The 25,519-nt window shown below is 39.2% G+C and overlaps 1 protein-coding gene across 1 annotated transcript; it reads right to left on the bottom strand.

Moving 5' to 3' along the window:
* Positions 1-158: 158 nt before the first annotated feature.
* KLHL7 (kelch like family member 7) lies at positions 159-25,015 on the bottom strand. The gene is made up of 11 exons (XM_059818394.1): positions 24,871-25,015; positions 20,438-20,540; positions 19,377-19,470; positions 18,066-18,190; positions 16,118-16,293; positions 13,524-13,698; positions 11,938-12,080; positions 6,487-6,727; positions 3,392-3,593; positions 3,009-3,106; positions 159-1,340 (listed from the first exon to the last, which is right to left on the bottom strand). Exons 1-11 carry the CDS (start codon positions 24,988-24,990, stop codon positions 1,057-1,059), a joined length of 1,761 nt encoding a protein of 586 aa, XP_059674377.1. The 5' UTR covers positions 24,991-25,015; the 3' UTR covers positions 159-1,056.
* Between the last annotated feature and the right edge of the window lie 504 nt (positions 25,016-25,519).

Here is a 25,519-nt window from a genome sequence, read left to right as displayed (position 1 = left end):
TGGCTGGAAACATTTACAGAACTATATGCTTATAAACCGGAGATTAATAACCATGTGCAACTTTAGAAGACTTCTATAAAATATCTTTAATGACTTGGTTCATGCCATTTTAAAAACAGTAATTTTCTAGAAGAAAATCAATACATTTGTTGTATTGACTTTGCTTTCCTGTTCCTATTCTTCCCATCTTTGCTAATGGTTTGGCATCCACAGTATGTACAGTCTGATGCCTGGGAAGATATACTGAAAATTAATCCCAAGTTTCCAACTTGCTAATTATAGTGCACAATTATTGTGGACTTCCCCCCATCCCCCTACCTCAGTATAATAAAAAAAGTGAAAGTCTTTCTGTGAAAGCTCCCCAAAACGCCTAAGATGTCATTAGCAAAGTGTTTCTCTAATCTCTATATATGGCCTGTCTAACTTTAAAAATTGATATGCAGTCATGCAAATGATGGAAGAAAGTCACTGGAAGAGGGTAGCTATGATAATCTAGAGAGCGGTATAACCTATCCCCATTCACCATGGGAATCTTTATTTTACTGCTGTCCTTCGTCTTTCCTGAGGAAAAAAAATCTTCAATTGCATCCTAGAAAGATTTCTGCAGGTAGGTATAAATGAGAAAAAATTTTGCTCATATCTCATGACCCAAGCTGCATTTACTCACCTTTATTAAATGAAGAATCTCTGCAACTGAGCTCAGTAAAGTGTCATTTAACCAGAAATCAAATGCTTCATCAAATGCTTTGAGTTCTAAATAATTGGATTAGGTCTATTTTTGACAAGGCCACACACAGAGTGCTTTTAAAGGAAGATGCCATCTGATCTCAGCTAGGTAAGTGGATTCTCAAAACACATCCCCATCTCTTAAAACAGACAAGAAAATGGGCATGACAAAATCCATGTTGTACAATATGCTGTATATACAAATTGAAAGACTGCATCTGTTTTTCCTATTACTCAGTTTAACAAGATTCAGTAAAACATGGAAGCAAAGCACCAATAGCCATCTTTCCCCAAGTCCTTGAAGAATGTCTCAGCATCTCCTACAGGTCTTCAGGTCTCTAAAGTTTCTTCGTTTGCCCCACAAGTGTCTACAACACAGATTAAACAACTTGTCACTGGGAAAGCACGGACTTTGGAGTTGGCTATCCACTTGTCTGTTTCAGTATTATATTCAAGAATGTGCCCTAATCGACCAACACCCTGAAAACCAGCCAGGACATAGACTATAGATCCCACAGCAGCACACTTCACTGTTACACCTTTCCATGGCATTGGAGACACCATCTTCCATTCATTCATCTTGATATCATAATATTCTACATTATCAAGGCCACCTACAAAGCAATGAGATAGATAACTGCTTATTACATTATATCATATGGACTGAACTAGAGCATACAAATGCTTCATTAAACTTACGTCTTAATCTAAATCTTGAAAATAAAGACTAAATCCTAAAGTAAAAGAAACTTGAAAAAAGGCCACAGGTTTCTAAACTAGTGGTTTACCCTTTTATAAATACAGAAACAGAGAAAAGTAAAAAGGAGACAAAGTGAGATGTGTTATAACAAATTTCACATTATACATTTTCTAGAGATTCTGACATGTTATTTCATGAATGGAAGGATTAACAATGCTGAATTTCTTATGGATTTGTGGCTAGTGACTGAAACTCAGGAATGCACCTGACACTTCCCTATAGTGAGGGCACCCCTATTCTAGAGGGGTCACCAGTACTTTTACCTAAATTGGTCATTTACTGATAGAGGATGTCTCTCTTCATTATGATGCTAAAATCATTAACGTTTAAAAGCTTAAGTCCCTTCGAAAAGGGCCAAGGGAAAAGTTATTAGAGAAGGATACATTTTGTGGCTAGTGTTTGCTTCTTTAGGAAATAGGCTAGTAATTACACTTTACAATATCTACAAACATACTGTTATCCCTCTTTAACAATTGTAATATGAGTCAGTTTTCACTTCCAGTCCTGAATTATTAGACCTGAGAGATTAAGAAGCCTTTATATAATGTTAAGAGGCATGAATATTTGACCCCAGACATAACTCTTCCCTATTATATTACAATAAGAACAGTTAATCAGACAGGCTACAGAATGTGAACAGCAAAATAATACTTGAACTTATTGGTTCAATAGTACACACTTCTAAAAAGAGCATTCAGTGAATACACCAACATTTTGCAAAATGGCAGCTCTGGCTATAACTGATTGATAAAAGTTCTGTGCAAAAAATGCATCTACTGATATTTTTGCATTAGAAATCAATCAAGCTGGAATAGTTTTAGTACCTAATTAAAATACAGGCTATATTCTAAAGTAGCATTAATCTGAAATCAAATATTCCAGTTACAATAATAGTGATTAATAAACCTCATAGCTGAGAATTTTCCTTTTTGAAAAGCACTTCAGAAACCTTGTGTAATTAAAATTCAATTCTCCTGGGAAATAAATTATTATTCTAGTTTTAAAGACAAGTAGATAGGCAGATCATAAATGACCTGCCCATAACACTAAGTCATATTTCAAAACTAGGGCAGTCAAAAAAGTTCTCACTTTTTCACCACTTTAAAATAGCTGACTAGCTTTAAATCTTTGGACTGAAGTTCCTAAAATAGTAGCTACATCTTTACCTGTCTCTCAAAAGAATGCTAAAATATCTCAAAATATATAATGAATAACTAAAAAAAAAAGACTATCTTTTCTCAGATGACTGGTTTAGCCATATTAACTACTGCAGAACTGGGCTACAGTATGGGTGCATATCTGAATTTGACAGTACTGTCATTAGTAAAAGAGTTTGAAAAAAAATAAGATACAGTGAAGTAGGGAGGTGAAAGAAGGTGGGCAACAATGATGTGACAACAGGACATGTTTTGTGGTACTGCTCAAAGTTTTTCAGCTGAACAGAGTAAAATTTTTTGCAGAAGAAAAAAGGCCCCCATGAAACCTTGTGTGACCAGCTAGAGAATTAATAGAATTAAAGTACCTAAGCCATTTTGTCCACCCACAGCAAATATTTTGTCCTTTACAAACACCAGCCCATGATTCTTCCTGGCTTCAATCATTGGACACAGCTCAGTCCACCTGGGGAAAAAAGAAAACCAAACAAAACAGGAAAACTCACTATTTAGTTCCTAGAAAATAAGTGTAAATTATGTAAATAAAACCTAGCATTAGGAAAATTAAATATGGAAGAAAGCTGCTTAAGAAAAACTGCCTTTTAAGCAGTAATAAGTTATTCATAGTTTTACTTAACTCAGGAAAATTCCTTACCACATAAATTCTTCCTATTCATCTATACTTCAGTTATGTACAGAGCAAGCAAAGCCACAAGTGACCAAAAATAATCAGGATTGTTACAATACTTACGTTTCAGTGGCTGGATCATAAACTTCACAGGAATTTAGGACTCTTCCAGAAACATTGTTGCCCAAGCTTCCTCCGCATACATAAATGAGACCATTCGCCTCTACCATTCCATGGCTGCATCGCTGAGTCAGCATGCTGGGCTTTGTGTGCCAGCTTTCTGTTCTCGTGTCATAGCATTCAAATAAATACAGTGCAGAATTTCCTTAAAAAAATAGAAAGCCACCAAAGTGGCATTAATTTTTATGGCTGTCTTCAAGAGAAGAGTCTAACAATAATTATCAAATTGATACTTTATTTGTTAGTTGAAAAGGGAAAGCTGCTTTCCTACCTCCAAAAGCAGAACTAGCCAAGTTGAAACTTGGGACTATTCAGAAAGTACATACTTCTAATTCTTTTGACTCTTTTGTTCCAAAATATGTAAGTTTATAAAATTGCTATTTGTGTTTAAAAACAAAAACAAATTATGAAGATTTTTTTTTTTTAGGGGGGAATAAACACTTAAGAGAGATGTATATAAATTACCAATCATATTGTTATCACCTCATGCTATTCTCACTACTTGGAAATATCTTGAACTTTCAGATGTGAAGATGAAACCAGCTTTGTAAACTTAGTACAGATTCACATGATTTTTTTTCTCTAAGCAATGTGACTTGCCCAGTTCCCAGAATACTCATTGCCTTTGGAATTAGATAGCTTGATTATATCATAACATACTCCTGAATTACTATGAGCCACAAGACAGCTACCCCTCACCATTCTACGTTCTTCCTGGGGACTGGCAGGTACTTATTTTCTGGAAGTGCAAGGTCTGTGTAGTCCTCCCTCAAGGGCCAATAAAACTCTTAGTGAAATCAAAAGCAATTTTTTAAATGAAGATAGATGGGAGCTTAAAGACTTGTGCTCAGGTAACTAGCTGAACCATAGCAAAAGCAAAGAAGGTTGGATACAACTTTGTCAGAAAAGAAACATGGTTCTTCTCCCCTTTGTTTCAATAGGTATATTCACCTACAACAGTTAAAGGTGCTTTTTCTTGTGCCTTTTCCCTTGGCTTTCTACTTCTAAAAATTGTGTCACACTAGCAGCACTCACTACCAGGTGGGGATTTGAACCCTCAAAACTGCTACATTTCTAGACCCAAAACACAGGAGCAGACTTCTAAAAACTGTGCATTTGTTCACTCCTACCATGTAATTCTCAATATCACGAAGAACTGTATAGAGTGGGACATATTTTCTCCTTGATGTAAATACACATCCTTGTTGCTTTGAAGTTGTAGAAATTCCATCCATGGGAAATAGCAGAACTGTATTTAATGTCTTTTTTTAAAAAGGTAAAAGCTTCATTTTCAGTATGCTGTCAGTATAATGTTAGATATTTTTCCTGCACCTAAATATAGTGGAAGAATTTAGTACGTTTAGCTTTCAAACTCTGCTAGCCATTGCAAATAAAACAGTACTCCCATCAATTCAAAAAGGGGAAACAAGCCCTGTTTTCTGTAATGGACTGGCACAGTAGTTTGTTTTCCAAACTCTTCAATCAATGCAAAAAACATGCAATTTTTAGATTTCTCTACAGCTAAACACACTGCAGCATTTTCTCCAATTAATAGTTTCACATAATTGCCTGCTCCAAATTAGAAAATACTAGATTTGGGATAGACAGACTTTTCCAAACAAGCAGTGTTCACTGGATTCCAAAGAAAGAAGTACAGGCAAAATAAGCTGTTACAATTTTTAGCTTTTACTATTCTGCCTTGACTAATATTTATGGAAAGCAAAATGAAACTGTGCAGTAGTGTGAGGGCAGATTTAAAAGAAACCCCCTAAATTAAAATTTCCATTACAGTTCTATTGACTAATTACAATGTATTAGAAAATGGCCTATAAAATCAAAGTTTGTATCATACTCCCTCATGAACTGACACGTGGGAAACTAGGAAGATTTATGAGATTTTGTACTGTTCCAAGTTTCCCAATGCAGCCTTAGTTAAGCGTGTTTCAGTAATAGGAAAGGTGCCATTTCACATTTACTACACTAGGCGGCGGCTAGGAACTGTCTAATCTGCTGCTACATTAAACCCCTTCGAATATTTTAGAAGTCACAAAACACTACCTAAACGTCACAACTTCCCATTAAGTGATTTATCAATGTTAAGCACCGATTATGACCTTTTTTCCTCTGCTCACCTCCCTCTGCAGCACAGCAGAACTCAAAAGGATCTACTAGACAATTTCTCCCTGGCTCTAGGGTTTGGTCATTTTTTTGCTTTTTTTCCGGAACAGCTTTTTTTAAAGCTCTCTATTTTTATGGATATAGCATACCTACATTCCAACTTTTGGTTTTCTGATGATGTCTCAGACTTAGAAAAAATACATTTTAAAATGTTGCTGTAACACATAGCATGTCACCCACTAGGTTTTGTGGGGAGAGAAAAAACCAAATGGTCTTAATTTCTTTTACTATGATGAGTAACAGCATCTAAAGAAAGCAGTATTTCTCCATTTGCTGAAGCAAACCAACAACATAACAAACTAACAGAAGAGAACTTAATCATTTGACAGATAAAACGGACAAATTCCTTTACAGGACCAGGTATGATTTCACCACCAAAAGCAGTAGTTTCAAAAGCTTTTTTTTTCCCACCCTTTTCCTTAAAAAAAACCTCATTAGGCCCAACATATGTTGTATACAAGGAATGCCACTGTCAAAATGCAGCTATTCTGGCCATACCTCGCAGAAAATTTTAAATCACAGAGTTCTGTGGATCTATAGAAGCTAGCTAATAGCAGAGTGGGACTCCCAAAATATAGTTGCTTGTCCCTAGTTAACTCTAGGAGTTGCAGTGTACTTTACGCTCTAGTTAATGTAAATATTAATAATTTCAATCAATGAAACCATTTTAAAAACACAACAGAGATAGATTGTTGGATTGTGGGGAGGATAAAATCCTAAATATGGGAAAATAAACTCATTAGGCTAGCATGGCAACGTGCAGTTTCTTTTCAACAGTCATGCAAAAACCAGAAAAATTTCCAGGTATCTTTCTTTGTGCTTTTTTTTTTGGTTTGTTTTAAAGATTTTTAGTGTCTTACCCACTTCTGAACCACCAGATGTATAAATTTTGCCCTCAGCAGCACAGGCTGCAAGGCTATCTCGAGGTGTTGGAGGTCCTAGCTTGGAATACCAGCTATCCTTCACCACATTGTAGCAGTCCATTCGCTTTATAGGGAAGAGCTGGGAACCACCCAAAATATAAACTACGTTGTCCCAGAAGACACAAGCTGCATCCCTGCGCTTTTCAAAGGGACATCGGATGTCTGTCCAGCTGTAATCCTGCATTACAAAGAACAAGTAATGTCTAATAGATTATAACACTTACCTGCACAGCGAGTGTTTTTCAAACAGAGCTTTTCATAGAGATTTAGATATGGTCAGTTTTAAAGTTCCTTTTCAAAACAAACATGAATACTGTTTATTGAAGAATACTCCTCAGGCGTACTCTTGAAAAATTCTCTTAGACACAGACATAGTTAGCTGCAATGAACCATGACATTATGAATCTCTATTTCCTCATTCCCTGTGTGCACCCAGTACTGCTTCCCTGAAAAACAGATTTTCCCCCCCCAACAGAATTGGCTGCCTGCTGCTATCATGTCAGAAACAATGCATGTGATCAATACAGTAGAATTGCATTTTCTTTTATAGGAATGGAAAAAGACATCTTACATATAGTAACAGATTCTTTCTAAAAAAATAAAATACAGAACGTACCAAACAAAGGCGATGGAAAAAGGAGAAGATAATACCCAAATTGACAAGCAACTCAGTTAAAAAGCTCTGATACATACTTTATTACCATGACAACTAGAAGCTTATTTACAGAATTTACAAAACACAAATGATCTATAGCTATCCACAGTTGATAGCATGAGAAATAGGGTAATGCTCCATCACAAATACTGGCAATCATGTTGCCTAGAAACTGATTTTGCCTGGATTGGCAAAATCAGTGAGTATCAAATATGGGCAGTAACACTACCCAAAGCCTTAAGAACACCAAACTCAGCAACTGATGGCAGACCAGGATAGCATACAGCACAAGAAACACTTGAGTAATAGCATCTCACATATTCCATGAGCATAGCTTGTATCCTATACTGAACAGGAAAATATGGGACCTTAACTGTTATCTGTGCCACCTCCGGATGGTCTAGCTCAACCTGCTGAATGACCTTCATTGTAATGGTTCACACAAGACGTTACATCATTACATTTTCTTAGCAAGGACATACTTCAAACACCTTGGTCAATGAGGAAGAACAGTGACTCCTACATGGGGGTTCAAAGAAAGAGAGGCAGAGCATGTTATAGTCCAAAACATCTTACAATCTTTTCTTGTAGCATCCCCCATATCAAGAAGAGCTGGCAGGTGCATGTGGCCCTTTATGGTGAGAAACAGGTCCTGGGACATCCTAGAAAGGAAAGCCATACTACAGCATGGCAAAATAAATAGCCGCATAAATCTTAAGAAAATGTCTTAGTGCATTGTGCAAGATCAACATATTTTCTAGCTCAAACTTCTGGCACTTTTACAAAAAATCCTGTTGTTTTCCTTTACTGTTATAAAGGGGTATGATCTGACCCACTTTTATGGCTTCACTTCATAGCTACCATTTCATCCATACCTTTGTCAAATGAAAAGCCATAACGTGAGCATACTCAGCAGTATCCTCCTCTTTCAGCAGGAGGCAATTTAGGTCATTCTCTTGTAATGGTCTTCAGTGTTAGTCTGCACCACATAGAATTGATTTCAATTTATGCATTTTACACATTTAAGAATTACATGGAAGAATTGCTTTATGCCACAGTCAAGATCCACACAGCCCTGGGCAGTGGCAAGCCTCATTTTTGGGGGGCTGAATATGGAAAGAAAGACCAAGATAGGTATATGGTGACACTTTCCCTCCTGATCTTTGTTTTCAACAAATTGTGACGCAGGACAGAGGCAGCAGCTGCACCTCTGTATTTAATAGTTTTTGAAAGGCTTTCTTCTCTTTCATGAATTTATTTAATCACTTATTAAAACTAACTGAACTAGCAGCTACAAGACCCTGTAACAAGAACAGCACATGTGATTATGGGCCCTGTGAAAAAGTACCTCCTTTTGTTTAAGACTTTCCCCTCGTTTTCAGTTGATACCTCCAAGTTTGTCAGGGAAACACCCTGCCTAATATGGACAGCCTCCCCACTAATAGTTTATTGACTACAGCTCTATCTCCTCATAAAAGGTACACTGGTTCCCTTAATCACCAGGAAATAGCATTGCCAGGCATCTGTTACTTGCCATTGCTGGATTTGGCACTTTTTTAAAAGTTAAAACTTCCAGCCATTTCTGGTTACTAGAGACAGCTATTTCAAAAGAATAAGCATATTGCTACCTCAAAATCCCATGAAGTCATGTATAAATTTTTATCAAGCATTCATAAAGTATTTTATTCCTAACTTGGAGAAAAAAAAAGCAGCTTTTTTTAAAACATTCTGTGGAAAATTCAACAGGAAAATGCTTCCCACCACTGTTAATAGGACATATACGATTTCTAGTAGTATTCTGAAAACAAACATCTCTACTCAAAGTAGTGCCAGATTGCTCCACAAGTTTTACGCCCGTCTGCATCTGTCCTGTTGCATCACTTTGCTCTCTTGATGAAGTACGTGCATCAATAGAAGTATCAGTTACAGTGCAACAAAGACAAATATATACTGCTAACAGTCTCAACAAATAACATACAGTATCCAATCCGTTTTTAAAGAAACCTTTTTGACAACAAGGAAATGAAGATCAACATTAGAGACTAATTTTGCATGTGAAGCAATCAGTGAAAATTGAGATTTTTTTCACTAGTTTTATAGTGTTAGAATTATTGGAATTCATATCACTTACAACTGAGAAAGTATTTTCAGGAAAAACATAGCCTTTGTTTTGAACTGTTTCTTTAGCTGACATACAAGAATTTAATTAAATTTAATAATTTAATGAAAATGTGAAGGACTAGGTCACTATTCAATCAGTTCAACAGACAAACAAAATTTCATTTCTTTCCCAAGGTCCTGACCTTGCAAAAGTACATACACAACCTTAATTCTCTGCTCTGTGACACTCCCATCCTCTTTTGATGAGACTAATTAAAGCAAGTTGAACGTGATACAGTCTTTGCAGCATCGGAGCCTTACATCCCACACTTATTTTGCATGCACACGATGCTAACTCAACAGGGGTTCTGGATCCTTGGTTTGTTGCATTTAAGAACCTACTGTCACAGTTAAAGATCAAACTCAGATACTCAAGCAAAACATCCAGAAGAGGACCTTTAAATAGCTTAGAGTTGGAAATGAAGTAAGTAAAAGCTATTCAACAAGACACAACAGGCTAGCTAAGAATACCCAAGCAAGCAAATAAGCACTAGGAAAACATTCAAGGAAGACATGCTTGTTAGAATCAAGATCTCCAATTACCCACTTTTTTCCTTCCCTCCCCTACCCCCCATTAATCCACATGCAAGGCCATAAAGCTTGATCAAGAGGCAGTTCTGCAAAATTTCTTCCAAACTCAATTATTTTTCGTGTTATGCCTGGACAAATAGTCTACAAAAAAAGCATAGGATAAAATAGCTTATGTAGACTTACATAGATATGACTTCTTGTCCACAAAACGGTTTTCTTCCTAACAGTATAGTTTAGGTCTGACTGAAGATCACCTAACTACATCCGTAATTTTCCTTTTAGTTTTAAGTCTTTACCTGTCACTCCCACTCAGCATGCACTGAGATTATTTTTTTTCAAACAAGATTAAGTTTTCAGAAAACACATGGTGACAACTGGAGGGGGGGGGGGTTATATTAATTTATAGAGTGATGAAGCAACAATCCCCATCTTTTGAGTTCTGACCACCATTGACATAAGGCACTTAAGGAATTTCACCTAATCAGGTTGGTAAAGAGACCGCATGCATGCTATGCTGACAATACCATTGCCAATTAATGGCTGGGACAGTAAGTCTCAAAGCTAGTTTCCATCCTGCCCAAAATTAGCTTTGTTCCAAAATAAGTATCTGGAGATTAAGAGAAAGAAACTTTGATCTGATCTCTTTCCAATAAAAGAAAGGTCAGAGCATACTGGGTGAATTACAACTTGTTAAAATACCAAAACTAAGTAACTGTTGAAAAGGCTGAATACCCTGATCAAAGGCTTCCAACTCAGACTTTGGAAAGGAAAGAATTATCTGCTCTGTTCCTCACACCTCCTCGCCCCCAGTTGGAGTACTGCTTATCTTACTTGAGTATGTGTTATGAAGGAGAAAGGTGGTCATTATTTAGGAATTTGGAATTCCCAATAAAAATACATGTTAAATGTCTCTCAAACTAAGTTATCACAGCTGGTAGGTTTTTTTCCCCCCAGACTTGAGCAGCACTCAAAGAAGGTGGCTTCAATTTTATCATACATAAGGGAATGTGAATGATGAGTTCAAAACACATCCCAAGGGCTCAGTCATTCTGAAATAGATTTGACAGGGCTCACATTGACTATAAAGTTCACACAGATGAACACACAAAACTGTTTGAAATTACAACAAGCATTTAATATACTGAGTTAGAACAACCAGAATTTCTGCAACAAAGTATTACATGTATGTGATCTCATAACTCAGAGAGCCCTGAGGTTTACATAGCAATTTTCTGTGTTACTGCATGTGCTTGCCTGATAGAACGGAGTATGGATAATCCTTCTGCATGCAGCTGATATTTCTAGACCATCTAGTCTGCATAGCTGAAATATACACCATTCCTGTGGCTTGAATTTATTCAGGAAACATGGAAACAAATTTCAGGCAAAGCTTGCTTGCTCTAAATAGGCCATCTCCCAAGTTTTTTGTTGTAGAAACTCACTCTTTTCCACTTACGTAATACTTGGCTCCCAATTCTTCTCCTTATATACTCTTAAGAACAAACAAAATTGTGAACTATTGGGATTTAGAAGTAGTTGCATATTTATAATAAAGGCACTGAAAAACCACCTTGAACTCTAAAACTGGGTTCTATACTAACACACGAGCCAATAATTTAGCTTGTGCTAAAACGAAATTGCTTTGAATTACTCTCTGAACACATACATGCATGCACATGCATACAGACTTTCATATATTCCTAACCGATTCCTTGATGTTTCAGTGACCTTTATTTATTTCCAGCTGTGGGATGCACATACCAATCAATTCTCAACTGAGATGGATTTATCAGAACTCCGTATCTAATACTGCCAACAAACACACACATTATCATCTATTCAAAATGAAGTATTACATCTAGGTACACAGATTTGAAAATATCTAATTAACCATACTCTTCCAACTGTATACCCAAGAGGCAGGGAATACATCCTTCCTAATAACATTTTGTAGATAATTGTGTCTTAGTTAATACCATCAGCAAATAAAACACGTAAGATTACAAACAGTGAATCTTAATGCATTCTGAGGTAATGCTTACCTTTGGATTAAAATATCTGCAGGACTGGGGCTGTGAGCCTCCAAACAAAGCAATGCGATAATCATGTTTTTTTCTTCTTGGCCGTGTACCTTCCACTAACTCTTCTCTGTCTTCTGGGGAAAGTAGATGGTATCGCATCCCACCTGGAAGGAAGAGAATGACTGTTGCAGAGCCAGTGTGGCTCATACATGGAAAGGGATGTTTCAGAGGCAGGGATGGCGGGGAGAGGGAAGGGAGGGAAAAGGGGGAAAACCAAGTTTCTACATTACACCTATACAGCTTTGGTTTAAAAAGGAAGAATACACAGCAGCACATGAGGATGGGAGCATACATCCAGATTTACACCCTATTTTAAATTGCCTGCTCCATGTGAAAACGGGATATGTACTCATGTTATATACCAATTTATCGATCAACTCATTTAGCCAATATTAACAAGCAACTAAATTTCTTGCCTTGAAACAGGCAAAAGGAAGCAAACCCAAAGGAAAGGAACAGCAGAACTGGGAGCCTAAAGAGGACAATACTAATATTAAAAGAAGGGACTTGAATACAATGAGGAGTCAACCATGCCCGCTTCCTCACCCCTCAAATTTCTGATTAAGAAGGAAGGCATCTCTAGCATATGGTACATCGTGAAAACCCCTCACTTCTGTTCTTAGCTTGACAACACAAAATATTAGTTACAATTGGTGTAAGAAAATAAGCATTCTCCTAAGAAACATTCCAAAGAACACAAAAGTGTTAGTGACATTACAAGCCACTAAAACCAGGAAAACAAAAATCCTTATTTCTTAAACAATGCACCCAACTCCATGTCACAAGAAGTATGACTGAGATGTCGATGGTCAGCAAATACTTACCAACATATAGGTTAATTTGAATCTTGCTTATTGACTGAAGGAAAACAGTTGCATACCATTTTTTAGATCTACACTAAAATGAAGCCAACTAGTTAACTGCTACCAAAATTTAAAAAATTCTTTCCAGAGTATTTATCAACATCTAGGCTTTTCTTTCTTACATGATAAAATTTCACAAATGGTGTCTGAAAACAAAAGAGAAGCTTGTTCCCTATCTCATCTGCACCTTGAGAATGCAACCGTCTGTACACTCAACTATCATACTAGACATTAAAATAGCACAACGTATGCTTAACATTCTAATTTGCTTAGGGAAGCTTTGTAATATTCAAAAGTTTGACATAAAATATTTCTTTTTTTAATTCACATATGAACATGAATGATATTGAAGTTACTAGCCTGCCCCAAAGGCACAATAACACTTCCAATTACCCTAACTACTCACTGACAAAATCTCCATTCCATTACTTATCATGGAGTTCATGTCATTTGCTAGGAGAAAAGAAACAAAAGTCACACTGTTACATAAACTAGGTTTTATTTACGTGATAATCCGCTAATCCAACTTCAACTAAACGCAGCATCCTAGAGGGAACACAGTCAGGTGAATTTAATGCGAAAATGGTTGTCAGAGCATTTTAAACCAAACAATTTTCAAAAATTCCACAGCATTTTTTTTAAATTATACAGAACACTGAAGATCTCAGCTAGAGGTCAACTTACTGATCACCATTTTAAGGCATTCTGGGTTATCCTGAATAAGTGGTTCAGCCTGAACTGTTTTACTTAAGAAGTTCTTTGATATAAGAGGAAATCGGACTTTAGCAAGAATATCAACCATGTACGGCTGGCGATTTGGCTCATCATACTTCAGCCATCTGACTGCTGCATCATAAACCTTAAACAAGACAGAAGGAAAGAAAAGGGTAAGGCACATCACCACACAGTAAGACAAATAATGAAACCTTAATGCTCCAAACTGATTCTTCTGCCTGTTGGAAGATGCTAGTGTTGTATCTTAGGGGACCATTTAAATTAAAGTTTTTAGCTGCAGACTGCCATAAATTTATCATTCAGAGAGCCTCCTCTATCTCCTCTTTACAGGAAAAGATAATGGGTTTTCTTAGGGGGCAGGGCAGACACAACAGGGAAGGTAACCAAGAAATCTGCTCTATTTATGATTGTCCTCTGAGTCAGGAAGGAATTAAATGAAAATCCAGTATTACCTATGCACTAAGATGCTTCAATGCTGCTCTCAGACATAGCAAGCTTATCTACTATGCTGCCACTTCAGAGTCAGCACTAACTTAGTTACAAGTGATAGCACAGTCAATACCTACTCCTGTACCTGAAACGGGTCACAGTGATCAACAGTGAGTGACTGAGAGATAATGTGGAAAGACATTTAGTGGCAGAATTAGAGTTACTCAGAGGGACTGTTAAACCACCTCAGCTATAATCCTGCAAAGTGACCAGGGAGCAAGGGAGAGTAAAGAGGAAAAAAAAAATATTTCAGGCTCAATTCCATCAGCTGAGGAAATTCAACAGAATGACTGGGACAGAAAGACTGAATCCCTTCATCAACAGAAACATTATTTGTATACAGGAAAAATAGGACAGCTAGTAATTAAAGCTACCTTCCTTTTTTTGCTAAATGTAAACATGCTTTACACCAATACAAAAGTTAGAGTATAATGTCAACTTCCTAGCAGTACTCCTGAGAAATAAGATTCCTCTGGTATCACTGGCAAACTTCTGCAGTTTCATACTGCACACTGCCACTTTCCTAAAGGAATTTTAATGATGCCATGCTGCCTACAAAAGATTTCTACCACTGCTGCCAAGTTAAAGCATGCCATCATACCTTACCAACAGAACTTCGAGAGTGTAAATTCTAAAGTGTCATTCTGGCTGCAAACTAAACACCACTTCCAGCTCTGAGAATGTTATCCTGTGACCTGAACTTTTCCCAGCACATGGCAAGAATGTTGAAGTGTGACATAACTCATATTTATACTTATAACTAGCCAACTACCATATTCTAGTCACCTGATCTTATCCCACACTCTTAGTAATTCTTATTTTCATTGAAGCTTTTTACTGCAAGAGATACATTGAAGAACATGCATTAATTCTATGAATGCTAAACTTCAGAGTCAGGAAAACATCCATTTCTAAGTGGATACACATAACATCTTGACTATGAGATCCCTCTTTTGCACTTCAAAGGAATGAGTCAACTCATGATGACATACTCAAGCAAACTTAAATTACCTAGTTCAAGCACCACAACAGCACAGCTAGAAAGGCAAGATTTCAGTATGGTTTCAATGTATTTGACCCAGCAGCTGCAAGAAGTACCCAGCAGCTGCAAGAAGTACCCAGCAGCTGCAAGAAGTACCCAGCAGCTGCAAGAAGTACCCAGCAGCTGCAAGAAGTACCCAGCAGCTGCAAGAAGTACCCAGCAGCTGCAAGAAGTACCCAGCAGCTGCAACCATCCTGCAATCACACTGACACTCTTGCTATTTTCCTACAGTAAGAAGAACAACCTGGTAAACAAGCATTCAGGGCTGTGCCATAAGCTGAATCAAGCTTTCCAAATGGGACAGCTGTGAATGTAATTTCTATCACAAGTTACAACTTCTAATTGCATGAAACTCCAGGCTCCTTTCAGCCACCTAAACTTTTCTGTCCACTCCCTAAATAAGGGCCTTCCATCAATCCATTACTGTCAATGCATCTAGCTTTCAGAGTTTTGTTCATCTTGCTTCCAAGCCCCTCAGTTCCCCAAGCTTAACTTGTGTATGCATACATTTCCAAGAGAAGCAACTCCTCTCTGAAATAGGCTGAGACCACACTCAGGTAAAGACATGCAGCCGTTAAGGTGCAGTTTGCTTACCACTTTGAAGTGGTTCACTTTCACCAATAGCACATCAACCCCAATCTAGGAGCAACTGCTACAATACATCAAACTTAATTCAGCTCATGTACTATAGAATCAGAAGCCCTATAGCTGCCTCGATAAAGGAAACTGTTTTGCTTACTCCCTTTATGACTTCCTTCTTCCTAGTTTGCTGAAACAACACATATAGTAACCAAACTTGAAATGTGGATATTCATTAATACTTGGTTTTGACCAAGCTAGGATGCACCTTTTATGCCACAATTTACCAAGCACTATGTGCATCATGTAGGAACATCAGAAGTGAGATACTTTAAATTTTTAAAGATTTAAAGATACTTTAAATACTTTAAACTTGATTAAAAAAAGATAGTGAAGTTCAGTGCTCTTAGCTGGTATGAAACAGGCATCTCACCTGGTCTTCTGCCCTCACTGTCAACGTATCTTGGTTCAAGAGATGTGTCACACGCTTAACATCAAGCTGAAGAAACTCATCTGTCTTGTAAACTTCAGTGAAATGCTGATGGATAAAGTCATCTGCAGTGGCTTTCAGTTCTGGACAGTCTAGGCATTCTGCTAACACACTTATACCTATGAAGAAAAAATTAAGAAAAAACCCTTCCGAGCTTGAACTGCAATTACCTTTAATATATTAAAATAGAATAAAATTACAGTAATTTCAGTGATACTTGCAACCCCAGTTTAATATTTATTACCATGTGCTTTTTTTCCTTTAAAACTGTCATAACTCATCTGCAACTCAAGACAAACTAAGCAGCACAAGCTGCTGATCCCTATCCCTACCAAACTAATTGGAGTCAGACCTGCAGCACTTGCTGTCTGAACTATCTCTCCAGCACTATTTCCTCACTGTTTCTTTCCCCATTACAAAGCAGATAACAGTACCTTAACCAGGTCTGAGCCAAATCACAGTAACAAAGTCCAACCAGAACAGCTTGAGAAACTGGATCCAGGTTTTATGACCTCCCCGACCCGCTCATGCAGCAGCAGTCACCAACCAAGCCCAATTTCCTTCAAGAGTCACAGTGAACTGGGACTTGTCTATATAGATAGCACAGTCAGCTGCAGACCAACACAAAAAAGTCAAGCTGATGCTGCTGCAAGGGCAGAAGGTTGGCAACTGCTACTGAGAAGCACCATTTCCAACCTTCCCATTAGCAACCAGAGCTTTTCAGCAGCAACTTTTGCTCATCACACTAAGTCTTCCTCCTCCTTCTATGGAGGAGGTGGCAAGTGGTGTAGAAGCAACTCACCAACCCATGGGCTGCAGCTAGCCTGAGCTGCTCTAAGTAGTAAAAAGCAAACTAGAAAGGTAAAATGCAAGTGTATGACCTCTTGACAAAATTTTAAGAGATTCAAAATAAGCCATGGTTTCTTTCAAATACTTTTTTTTAAATGAACTGTGAACTTGCCTAAGAGTCTGCACAGAACATATTTCAACTTGTAAACAATGCCTTGAGGAAAAATTGATTTTATCTTTTTCCTATAAATTAGCAACAAAGTATGCAAGTGTTAGAGACCATAATTAATTTTCTAGTTAACAAAAACCACATAGGAGGGAATATGCCTCAAAGCTAGCATAAGTGGCATTTTCCTTAGAAAGTAATGTATTTCTTCCAGCCATTGTTTCAGAGCCACAGCTGTACTGCACCAAAGTGTCAGCTGAATCATTATAATTCAGATACCCTGCAAAACATTTCTATTGATATTAGAAACACCTATAACATGATTGAGATGTTACTAGGAGATTTATATGACCAATGTCAGTAAGAAACACTCTGAACAAGTTTATCTTTAATATCTGATTAAATAAAGTGCACCAAATCTTAAGCATGAAAAAGCATTTAGTTCTACTTCTCAATTGCCTTTTCTGTAACAGAGTTCACATCAGGGCTACAGAACATATTAAGTAGAAAACCTTCCCAGATGACATTCATGAATTTCAGTCAAAATGGAGAGCAACTAAAAACAACAGTAGCTTAAACTTATCCCGTTCATACTTTCAGAACATATGCTATTTTTGTAGAAATTACAACTCTGTCTCCAAGTACAGTAACAACTGAAAGCTCTACCTTACTCAACAGCTGAGGTTCTCTTAGCAAGAAGCTCCAGGGTGCTGCCAAGTTGGGATGAGACCTAGCACAGTCAGTGGACCCTGACACTGGCAAGATAACTGCCAGATTGTTTTGTCTATGGCAAGGGACAACAGTTCTGATTCAGAGTAAAATTTTTTTTATGTGCATGGATTTAGCCAAATATTACTGTCTTTTAGACAATACTATCTGTTTTTCAGGAACAGCAGAGTTAAATAAACAGTAAATTAAAGTCTGCACTTCTCTTACCAAGGCAGTTGGAAGCATCAACTTGTTCTTTTAAAAAGTCCACACACATTTTTTTCACAGGTTCAATTTGATACTGGTTTGCAGCATCTAGTAAAGACTGGACATTATTGCTGTTAACTGAGATTCTGTAAAACAGAAGATGTAAAATTAGCATTGCTAAAGTTACCTACTTGGTTATAGTAAAAAAAAATCAACTTACACCAATTCACATAAATGGCAAAATTATTTCCCTGCTATTTGCCCAAGAATTTTTCACACACAGTCTGAAGCCACAACCTCCCTTCATGACTTTCCAAATTGCTTTCATTTGCTGTACTTTACTGAGGAAGGGCAAAGAGTAAACTGTCCTGGATTCTGAAGAATAAATTTGTAACACAGGCCCTCTGCAGTACCATATTACTGCTTTGACTTGTGTGATTAACCACTTCCACAAAACAGAAAATGAACAGAACCTCTTCTCTGACAGTCTCTTACTCACAAACAGGCATCAGCAACATCTGTCTAAACTCATCGTCAAGACAACTCTGGCTGATTTGACCAGGGTGCACAAGTAGAACAACCAGTTTGGCAGTGCTTCAAGAGAAGGTACAGAGCCCACAGACAAGGGCTTGGGCACCACTATAGACAACTATATGACTGAGGTGCTGACACCAACTGTCTCTCACCACTGATGGAGTATACAAGATTCCTCTTTGAGGAATCCTTCCTTTCTCTTTTTGAGAAAGCCTTCCTAAGGAGAGTTAATCCCATTAGTACAAAGATGAAAGGCCTGCCATCCATCATGAGATGCAGATGCAGGTCATGAGAGCTGATTAAGTAGTACTGTTTACAATCCTAGTCATCTGCACAAGCTCTGTTTAAAAAAGCCAAACACATGGACAACCTGAGTTAGGAGGGAAACTGTGTTCACGGAACAGTTACCTACCCTGCCTGTCCCGAGATGAAAGTATAACTCCTGGAAATGGTTCTGTGTGATAGCTACCATGGCCATAAAGAGAAACCCTGCTGATACCAATATGGGCCTGAATTTCAGAACAATGGGAAATACCATTTGACTCTAACACTTGAAGTGCTTTGAATTGCTTTCTGGAGACAACTACCACTCTTTTTAGCCTGTAGGGCTTCCTACTGATTAAATAAAAAGGACATGGGAAGAAGGATAGAAGGTCTAGTCACATCAGCCTTTAAACAAAGTAAAGAATTGTAATGGTAACAAAAACTGATTAATCATAAAAGCATTGTTTTAAAATTTTATCATTTACAATTGGCAGGCTTCCTAGAAAAAGCATCAACTTTAAATAACAAAACTACCTTGCAGTATAAGCAAACTCCACAAGTTGTTCAATAATGTCAGGTTCTGCATCTTTCAGCTCCACTTCAAAGGACTTGGATTCAAGCATATTTGCTGCAAATAGGTTAAAAGACAAGCTACATCAATAAGCCACTCTAGTTATTGTACATTTTGCAAACAGTAGAAAATAAAGTGATTATACAAAGTGGGAACCTGTTAATAACTGCACACAGGTGACTGCTCTTTTCCCAGGATTACTAATGCAAGTCAGGAAAGAAAGGAGGCAATGGGAGAAACAAGGTAACAGGTGTGTGCACATGCTTGTATTATGTAAATTATGATAAACTGTATTAAACAGAAAAGGTCATAGATGCTGTTGACTGCAGTGCAGCCTGCTAAGTTAGCATTACCAAAACCAGGAAGCGCACGCTGCACTGTCAAAAGCTATTTCCACATTCACACTAATAACAATAGAGACAGCTCCGAGCTCCCCACACCCAGACTCAGCACTGTAAGTTTGCCTACAGTTTGCCAACAGATGGTTGGTTACAAGCTGACCATTGGAAGGCACAGTTATTTTACTTCTGCTCAACTTTGATGTGTGTTTTATAGCACAGTAATTTTACAATTCATGGGTAAGGCATACAAAAGTAAGATAGATACTACATAACTGAATTTGTAAAGATAGCATAAATGCAAGAATGTTTACACTTCTGAAAGCCTGTTTTATATGTGGAAATGTCTAATGGTGGGAAGCAATGGGGAAGATAAATTCTGTCACAGGAGTAAAAACTCCCAATTTTCAGGTTAAGGGAGGGAGATCAACTCTAATATAGTAAGAGAGTAACCCAATTAGTAAGAGAGCTTACCTATGAAGTAACACTTGAGTTGATCAAAAGAGGGTTAAAGGGAAAGTGAGGGGAAGGGTGAACAGAGATGAATGGAAGGATGACACACAATGAGGAAATCTTCACTTATACCTGAAATTAGTAACTTTCATAAAATAAACAGCTTGTCAGCCACAAGTCTAACAGGTTATCATCACCAAAGCTTATAATCAGTCAATTTTGAGAAGACTTACTAGTAAACATCAAGTTAAAAAAATGACTGGCTGAAGCAAGCACAACACGATGAGCTGGGATCTTTCGTTCTTGAACCATAAGAATGACATCACATAGAGTTTTCTAAATCAGAGGAAAAAACAGACAAACAAAACCACAAAGATGAGCATTTTCAAAAAAATCTTTCAACAATATTTCTTTAAAAACAGCTTATGGAAATTCATTGCTTTTCTTAATTCACACAATTCAAGAGTATTATGTAATAAAAAGATTTTCTGAAAGTCAAAGTTCAGTTCAGTAACCTGGAGAACTAGTGAAGTTCAGTTTACCCATGAACTTGTACCTTAAGGGTGGTCACGAATAACATACGAACACTGATTAAAGTTTTTCCTGTGGCATTTACATCAGCCTCCAATAATGTAGGCTCTGCAGCATGTAGCAGGGGCTGCATTTACATTATACCCTTCTCATCCATCAGTGGCTCTCTTCTCTACTCAGCTGTTGATTTTCAAAAAACATCATAGGAACCTTGTATCTGAAGGCTGCCATCATATTGCCCAACCGGAGTGAAAGTGAACAAGTTCAAAGCATTCAATGGAACATTTTTAAGAAAATGTACACCAAAAATACAATTTCTATGGAAAGGTTTGACTGGTCACATCTGATGAGCAACTAACTTCCAGACAAAAAAAAAAATTTATTTCTCATTTGTTTGCTATTTGTCTGTAAGGAGTTAGTTTCTCCCCTACATGTGAACTGTCATGCACTACAAGGAGAAAAGAAAGTGACAGAACTTATAAAAGTTGTCAGGAGACATGAGAGGAGAGTAAGGGATTGCGGTAAAAACACATAACTTGAATAGATTCTCAGATATTATCCTTTCTAAGAACATATTGACTGACATAAATACACACCATGCTACAGTTAATTACAACATCCTCTTTATTAAGAAAGAATAACTGAGCAGCACTGCTTCCTAAAAACAGGAATTTTTGACTACCACCTTAAGTTCATGGAACTTTCAGAAACACCTACCTACACCTATCCCAATACTAACCCCAGAAAAGAGGATTTTACTGTGGGAAGTATATACTTGTTTAGAACAGTGTGAGAATGTTTTCCACACACAGACAATATGATCTAGGGCACACCTCACAAGGCTGATAATCCATATATGCAGCCCCTTCAAATAAACCTATTTTTTAGTTTCTTGAAGGACACTCAGAAGCACACATTGGACAAAATATAAATAATACATTTTAAAAAAAAGTTCTAATTAGAAGTTAGATGAGGGGGTGACATACAGCTTGCTTTGTACACCTGTAGCTTTAAACCATTTAGGATTGAAACAACAAAAAAATAGATCATTCAAGAAAAGTTTCAGAGGAAATCCTTTAAAGCTGAAATTCCTAGCACATCTGGTTCAAAACAAGCGTCAGAAACTAGCAGTACAAGATACCACAAAATACTGTGGCCAAGCTTTGCTAAGACTTGCAACTGTTGCTTGAACTCCACGCTGCATTTCTAAAATCCATTTAGTGCCTCAGCTCAGCATTTAAAGCACCTCAGATATTCTAAGGCCTCTCTGGGTGCTGCAAGAAAAATCTGTCAACCAAAACAGACCATTATTTTAATTTCTTTCCCTGGGATGCTTCTGGGTGTGATAGTTCTATTTCAACTAATGCTCTTCTGAGGTTTTCTGTACTTCTTTCCAGAAGGACCCATTGGTGTCACTGAGTTGCCTCAATGAGGCAACAGATGACTGGAGTTACATCAGCCAAAGGACACACCCAAGCATGACCTTCCATTAGGGCACTTCATCTTCCAATAACAGGTTCAGCAACACCTTGCAACTCTGTCCAAACTTCATGCTTAATTACTTCACTCTTCACTGACCTCCACTCAGCTGCAAAGTTGCAACAAAGGATTTATGCACACGCTGTCAAATAGCTCTGTAAAACCCACAAAGACGTGGGCCATCGCATGTTGGATATGAGCAGGAAGTCCTCCATGCACTAAACATGCTTGCCCCCAACATCTTACCAGTACTAAGTGCAGGTATGTCCATAGTTTACTGAACTCCCATACTCATAGAGGCTGCCTCTAGATCCCAGCTCACGCAAAAAGCAGCCTCTTCAAAATTAGCTGTACTTTCCAATCAGCCCATTTTCCTACAGCATTAAACTCGTGCAGATAAATAGGCAGTGCTCCACATGCATGTTGCTATTTCCATCACAGGAAATTTTTAACTCATATTTAGGTTTTATAATCACAGCATAGTTCTTGACTTACCAAAACACAAGAGCAGCGAGCTGCCTATAAATCCTCTTAAACTTTAGCACAACTAATCAGCTGAACTAGTACATTTTCCTTTGGCTCTTGCTGACTTCCTAATTTTATCCTATATAATCACACCTTCCCCTGCCCCCCCAGTAATAGTTAGCCTCCTCTTACAAAGAACTCCTAAAGGAAGCATGAGTGTCATGAACTATGCAAGACTTTATGGAGCAGTCAGCACTGGGTGGGATATGCAAAGCCACCATCTGAGGTCAGATTAGAAGTTTCCAGGAAACTCTGATAGCAGGCAAAATTCAGAGTTGCACCTCCCCGGGCATAATAGATTTTGAAATCTGAATCAGAAGTACACACAGATTTCACAGCACTTAATCCTGATCCTCCCTCTCCCTGTTTAGAGTAACTCATAACTAGGTCTACCATAATGAAAGATGAGGTACTTTCACAAAACAATAATGTGGTGCCACATACTGGAGTAGTGACACAGTAAAGCACTGTGATCTCCCCGTGCGAGGGGCTGTACATGTATCTAAGCGAGGGCAATAGTCCCCCTATCTACTTACAAAGCATAACAACATCTGGCATCCCCTTGTCAATGACAGAGGTATGAGCTAAAGGTGATGAGCTGAGTTACGAACTCAGCTACAGCTTTGAATGTTTACCCAATTAGAACAGAAACAAAGCCTACATCAGAAAAGTAGATCATAGGCTTTAAGTCTCAACTCCACTACCTGAAGTCACTGAAACCAATTTGGTTTTTCACACATAAGAGCTTAGTTGCATGAAATGGTTTATGCAGACAACACAACTGACTGTGTATTAGCGAGAGAACACGGCTGAAGTGCTAAAGAAAAGCAGAATCAATACTCTGCTATCACTTGCTATGCCAGGACCCAGACTGCTGATAAAACACAGCATTAAAAGCTGGACTAAGCCTTTGGCAGGACTAACACCTGAAGACAAGCAACTGAACACTAGAAGATACAACACATGACAGTGCCAAGTACAAAGCCCCCAAGTGTTCTTGAACAGCTTTAATTCTGGCTTCACATCATTGTATTTAAGTGAACCATCAGACCACAATCAAGCCAGCTCCTCCTTTGAAAAGGAAGATTTCTTCATATGCAAGGAGTTACATGGATCATCTTTCTGCTCTTGTACCAGAGGTTTAAGCTTTTTAAGAAAAAAAAAAAAATCAGTATTTCTTTCAGTTTGGACAGCTCAACTAAAACACACTTGTATGAAATTATAATTTTGGTTACCAGTCTTGCTCTATTGGTAAACAGAAGAGTCATCTTTAATAATCATTAGACTATTGACTTCAGAAGCTGATCAGCCCAAAAGGTTGGAATTTGTAAAGATGAAGCCACTGCCCCCCTATACTGCCACTGGCTTCTTAGAGAGATGGCCAGACATATTCAGTATAAAGCACAAGACAAAATGCCACCTGTGAAACCAAACCAGGGTTCCAGTCATCCCTCTCCTCCCACTGCAGCTTCACTATATTGATACTGTTTACAGGGGTACGCAGTCAATTTGTTCAGAGAAGAGTTGCTGGTTAAAATTCCGCATCACCATCTTTTTACTCCCCTCGGGTTTCTGTTTGAAAACTGCTGTGTGAATGCTCTAACTGGAGAAACTCAGCCATCAATGGCAGCTTAACTTCTGCCCTACCACTGATGAGATAAGGAAGCAGGTCCACTGTGTCTTCTGCCTTCAGCACCAACGATCAACCGTTGCAAGTAAAATCTGAACTTGTTATGCTTGTTGTGTCAGCGTACGGCAGCGTTTCGGAGTCACCTTCCGCAGTGGCCCAAGCCCACCGGAGAAACTCACGCACTCAGCATTCCGGCCTGCCTCGGCGCGAGAGCGTTAGGTGGGATTAGCCATTGCAGCCAAACTCCAAAGACGCAAAGCCCAAGCAAACCTCCACGCGGGAGGCGGGTCCTGCCCACCGGGCAGCACTGCCTCCACCGGCACCGGCGGGGCTCGGGGCTTACCCCGGCGAGCGCCTTTCTGCTCGGCTCCGCGGGAGACCGCGAGCCTGACACGGCGGCGGAGCCGGGTGACGAGCGGCCGCCCGCGGGCCGCCACCGCAAGCCCCGAGCCCCGCGACGGAGCCGCCGGGCGGCCCCAGGCCCCACCGCCTGCGCCGTACCTGCTTGCGCATGGTGTTCATCACCCCCATGAAGCTCGCCAGCAGCTTCGCCTCCTCGCGGGCGGCGAGCTTCTTCTCCGTTTTCTTCTTGCTGCTCTTCTCCGACCCGGGGGCGGCCATGCTCCCCCGCCCTCACCGCCGCGGACACCGGCGGCCCGCCACCCTGCCGGGGCACATACGCCGCCGGGGCGACGGCCGCCAGCTGCCGGGCGGCGACCACCGGCTCCCGACGCTCGGCACCTGCGAGCGAGCGAGCGAGCGAGCGGGGCGACCCCAGCCGCACCACCGACACCAAACCGACGCTCGCCGCCGCGGAAGCGGCCTTCACACGGGGGGCGGGCCGAGACGCGCTGACGCCATCTGCCGGCGCGCAGCCCCCACGCGGGATAAACAAAGAGCGGAGGTGCTTGGGCGCGTCACGTGGCGAGCGGTGGGGTGCGCGTGCGCAGTGCTGGGACCGTGGCTGGCGGGGCGCGCTGTGCGCTGAGGGAGCGCGGCCCTCCGCGACTTCGAGGGGACTCTTTCGGGGAGGTCTGAGCCCTGTCAGTGATGGGTGCGCCCCGAGGGTCCAGGTCTGGGCATGTTTTCTGCGTGGGATACACAAAAATAGCTGTGTGCCCCTGAGTGCATTCCCCTGTCTGGGAGCTTA

This window comes from Gavia stellata, chromosome 6 (genome assembly GCF_030936135.1).
Source record: "Gavia stellata isolate bGavSte3 chromosome 6, bGavSte3.hap2, whole genome shotgun sequence".
Lineage (NCBI taxonomy): Eukaryota > Metazoa > Chordata > Aves > Gaviiformes > Gaviidae > Gavia > Gavia stellata.
This window is presented reverse-complemented; position numbering and strand designations above follow the sequence as displayed.

Excerpts from the sequence above, each read along its gene's own strand:
- KLHL7 (XM_059818394.1), bottom strand. The coding sequence starts at position 24,990 with ATGGCCGCCCCCGGGTCGGAGAAGAGCAGCAAGAAGAAAACGGAGAAG. Across the intron at positions 13,699-16,117 it reads CAGTGAGGGCAGAAGACCAG|GTTTATGATGCAGCAGTCAG; the intron begins GTGAGATGCCTG and ends GTCTTGTTTAAG. Across the intron at positions 6,728-11,937 it reads GCAGATATTTTAATCCAAAG|GATTACAGCTGGACAGACAT; the intron begins GTAAGCATTACC and ends TTTGTAATGCAG.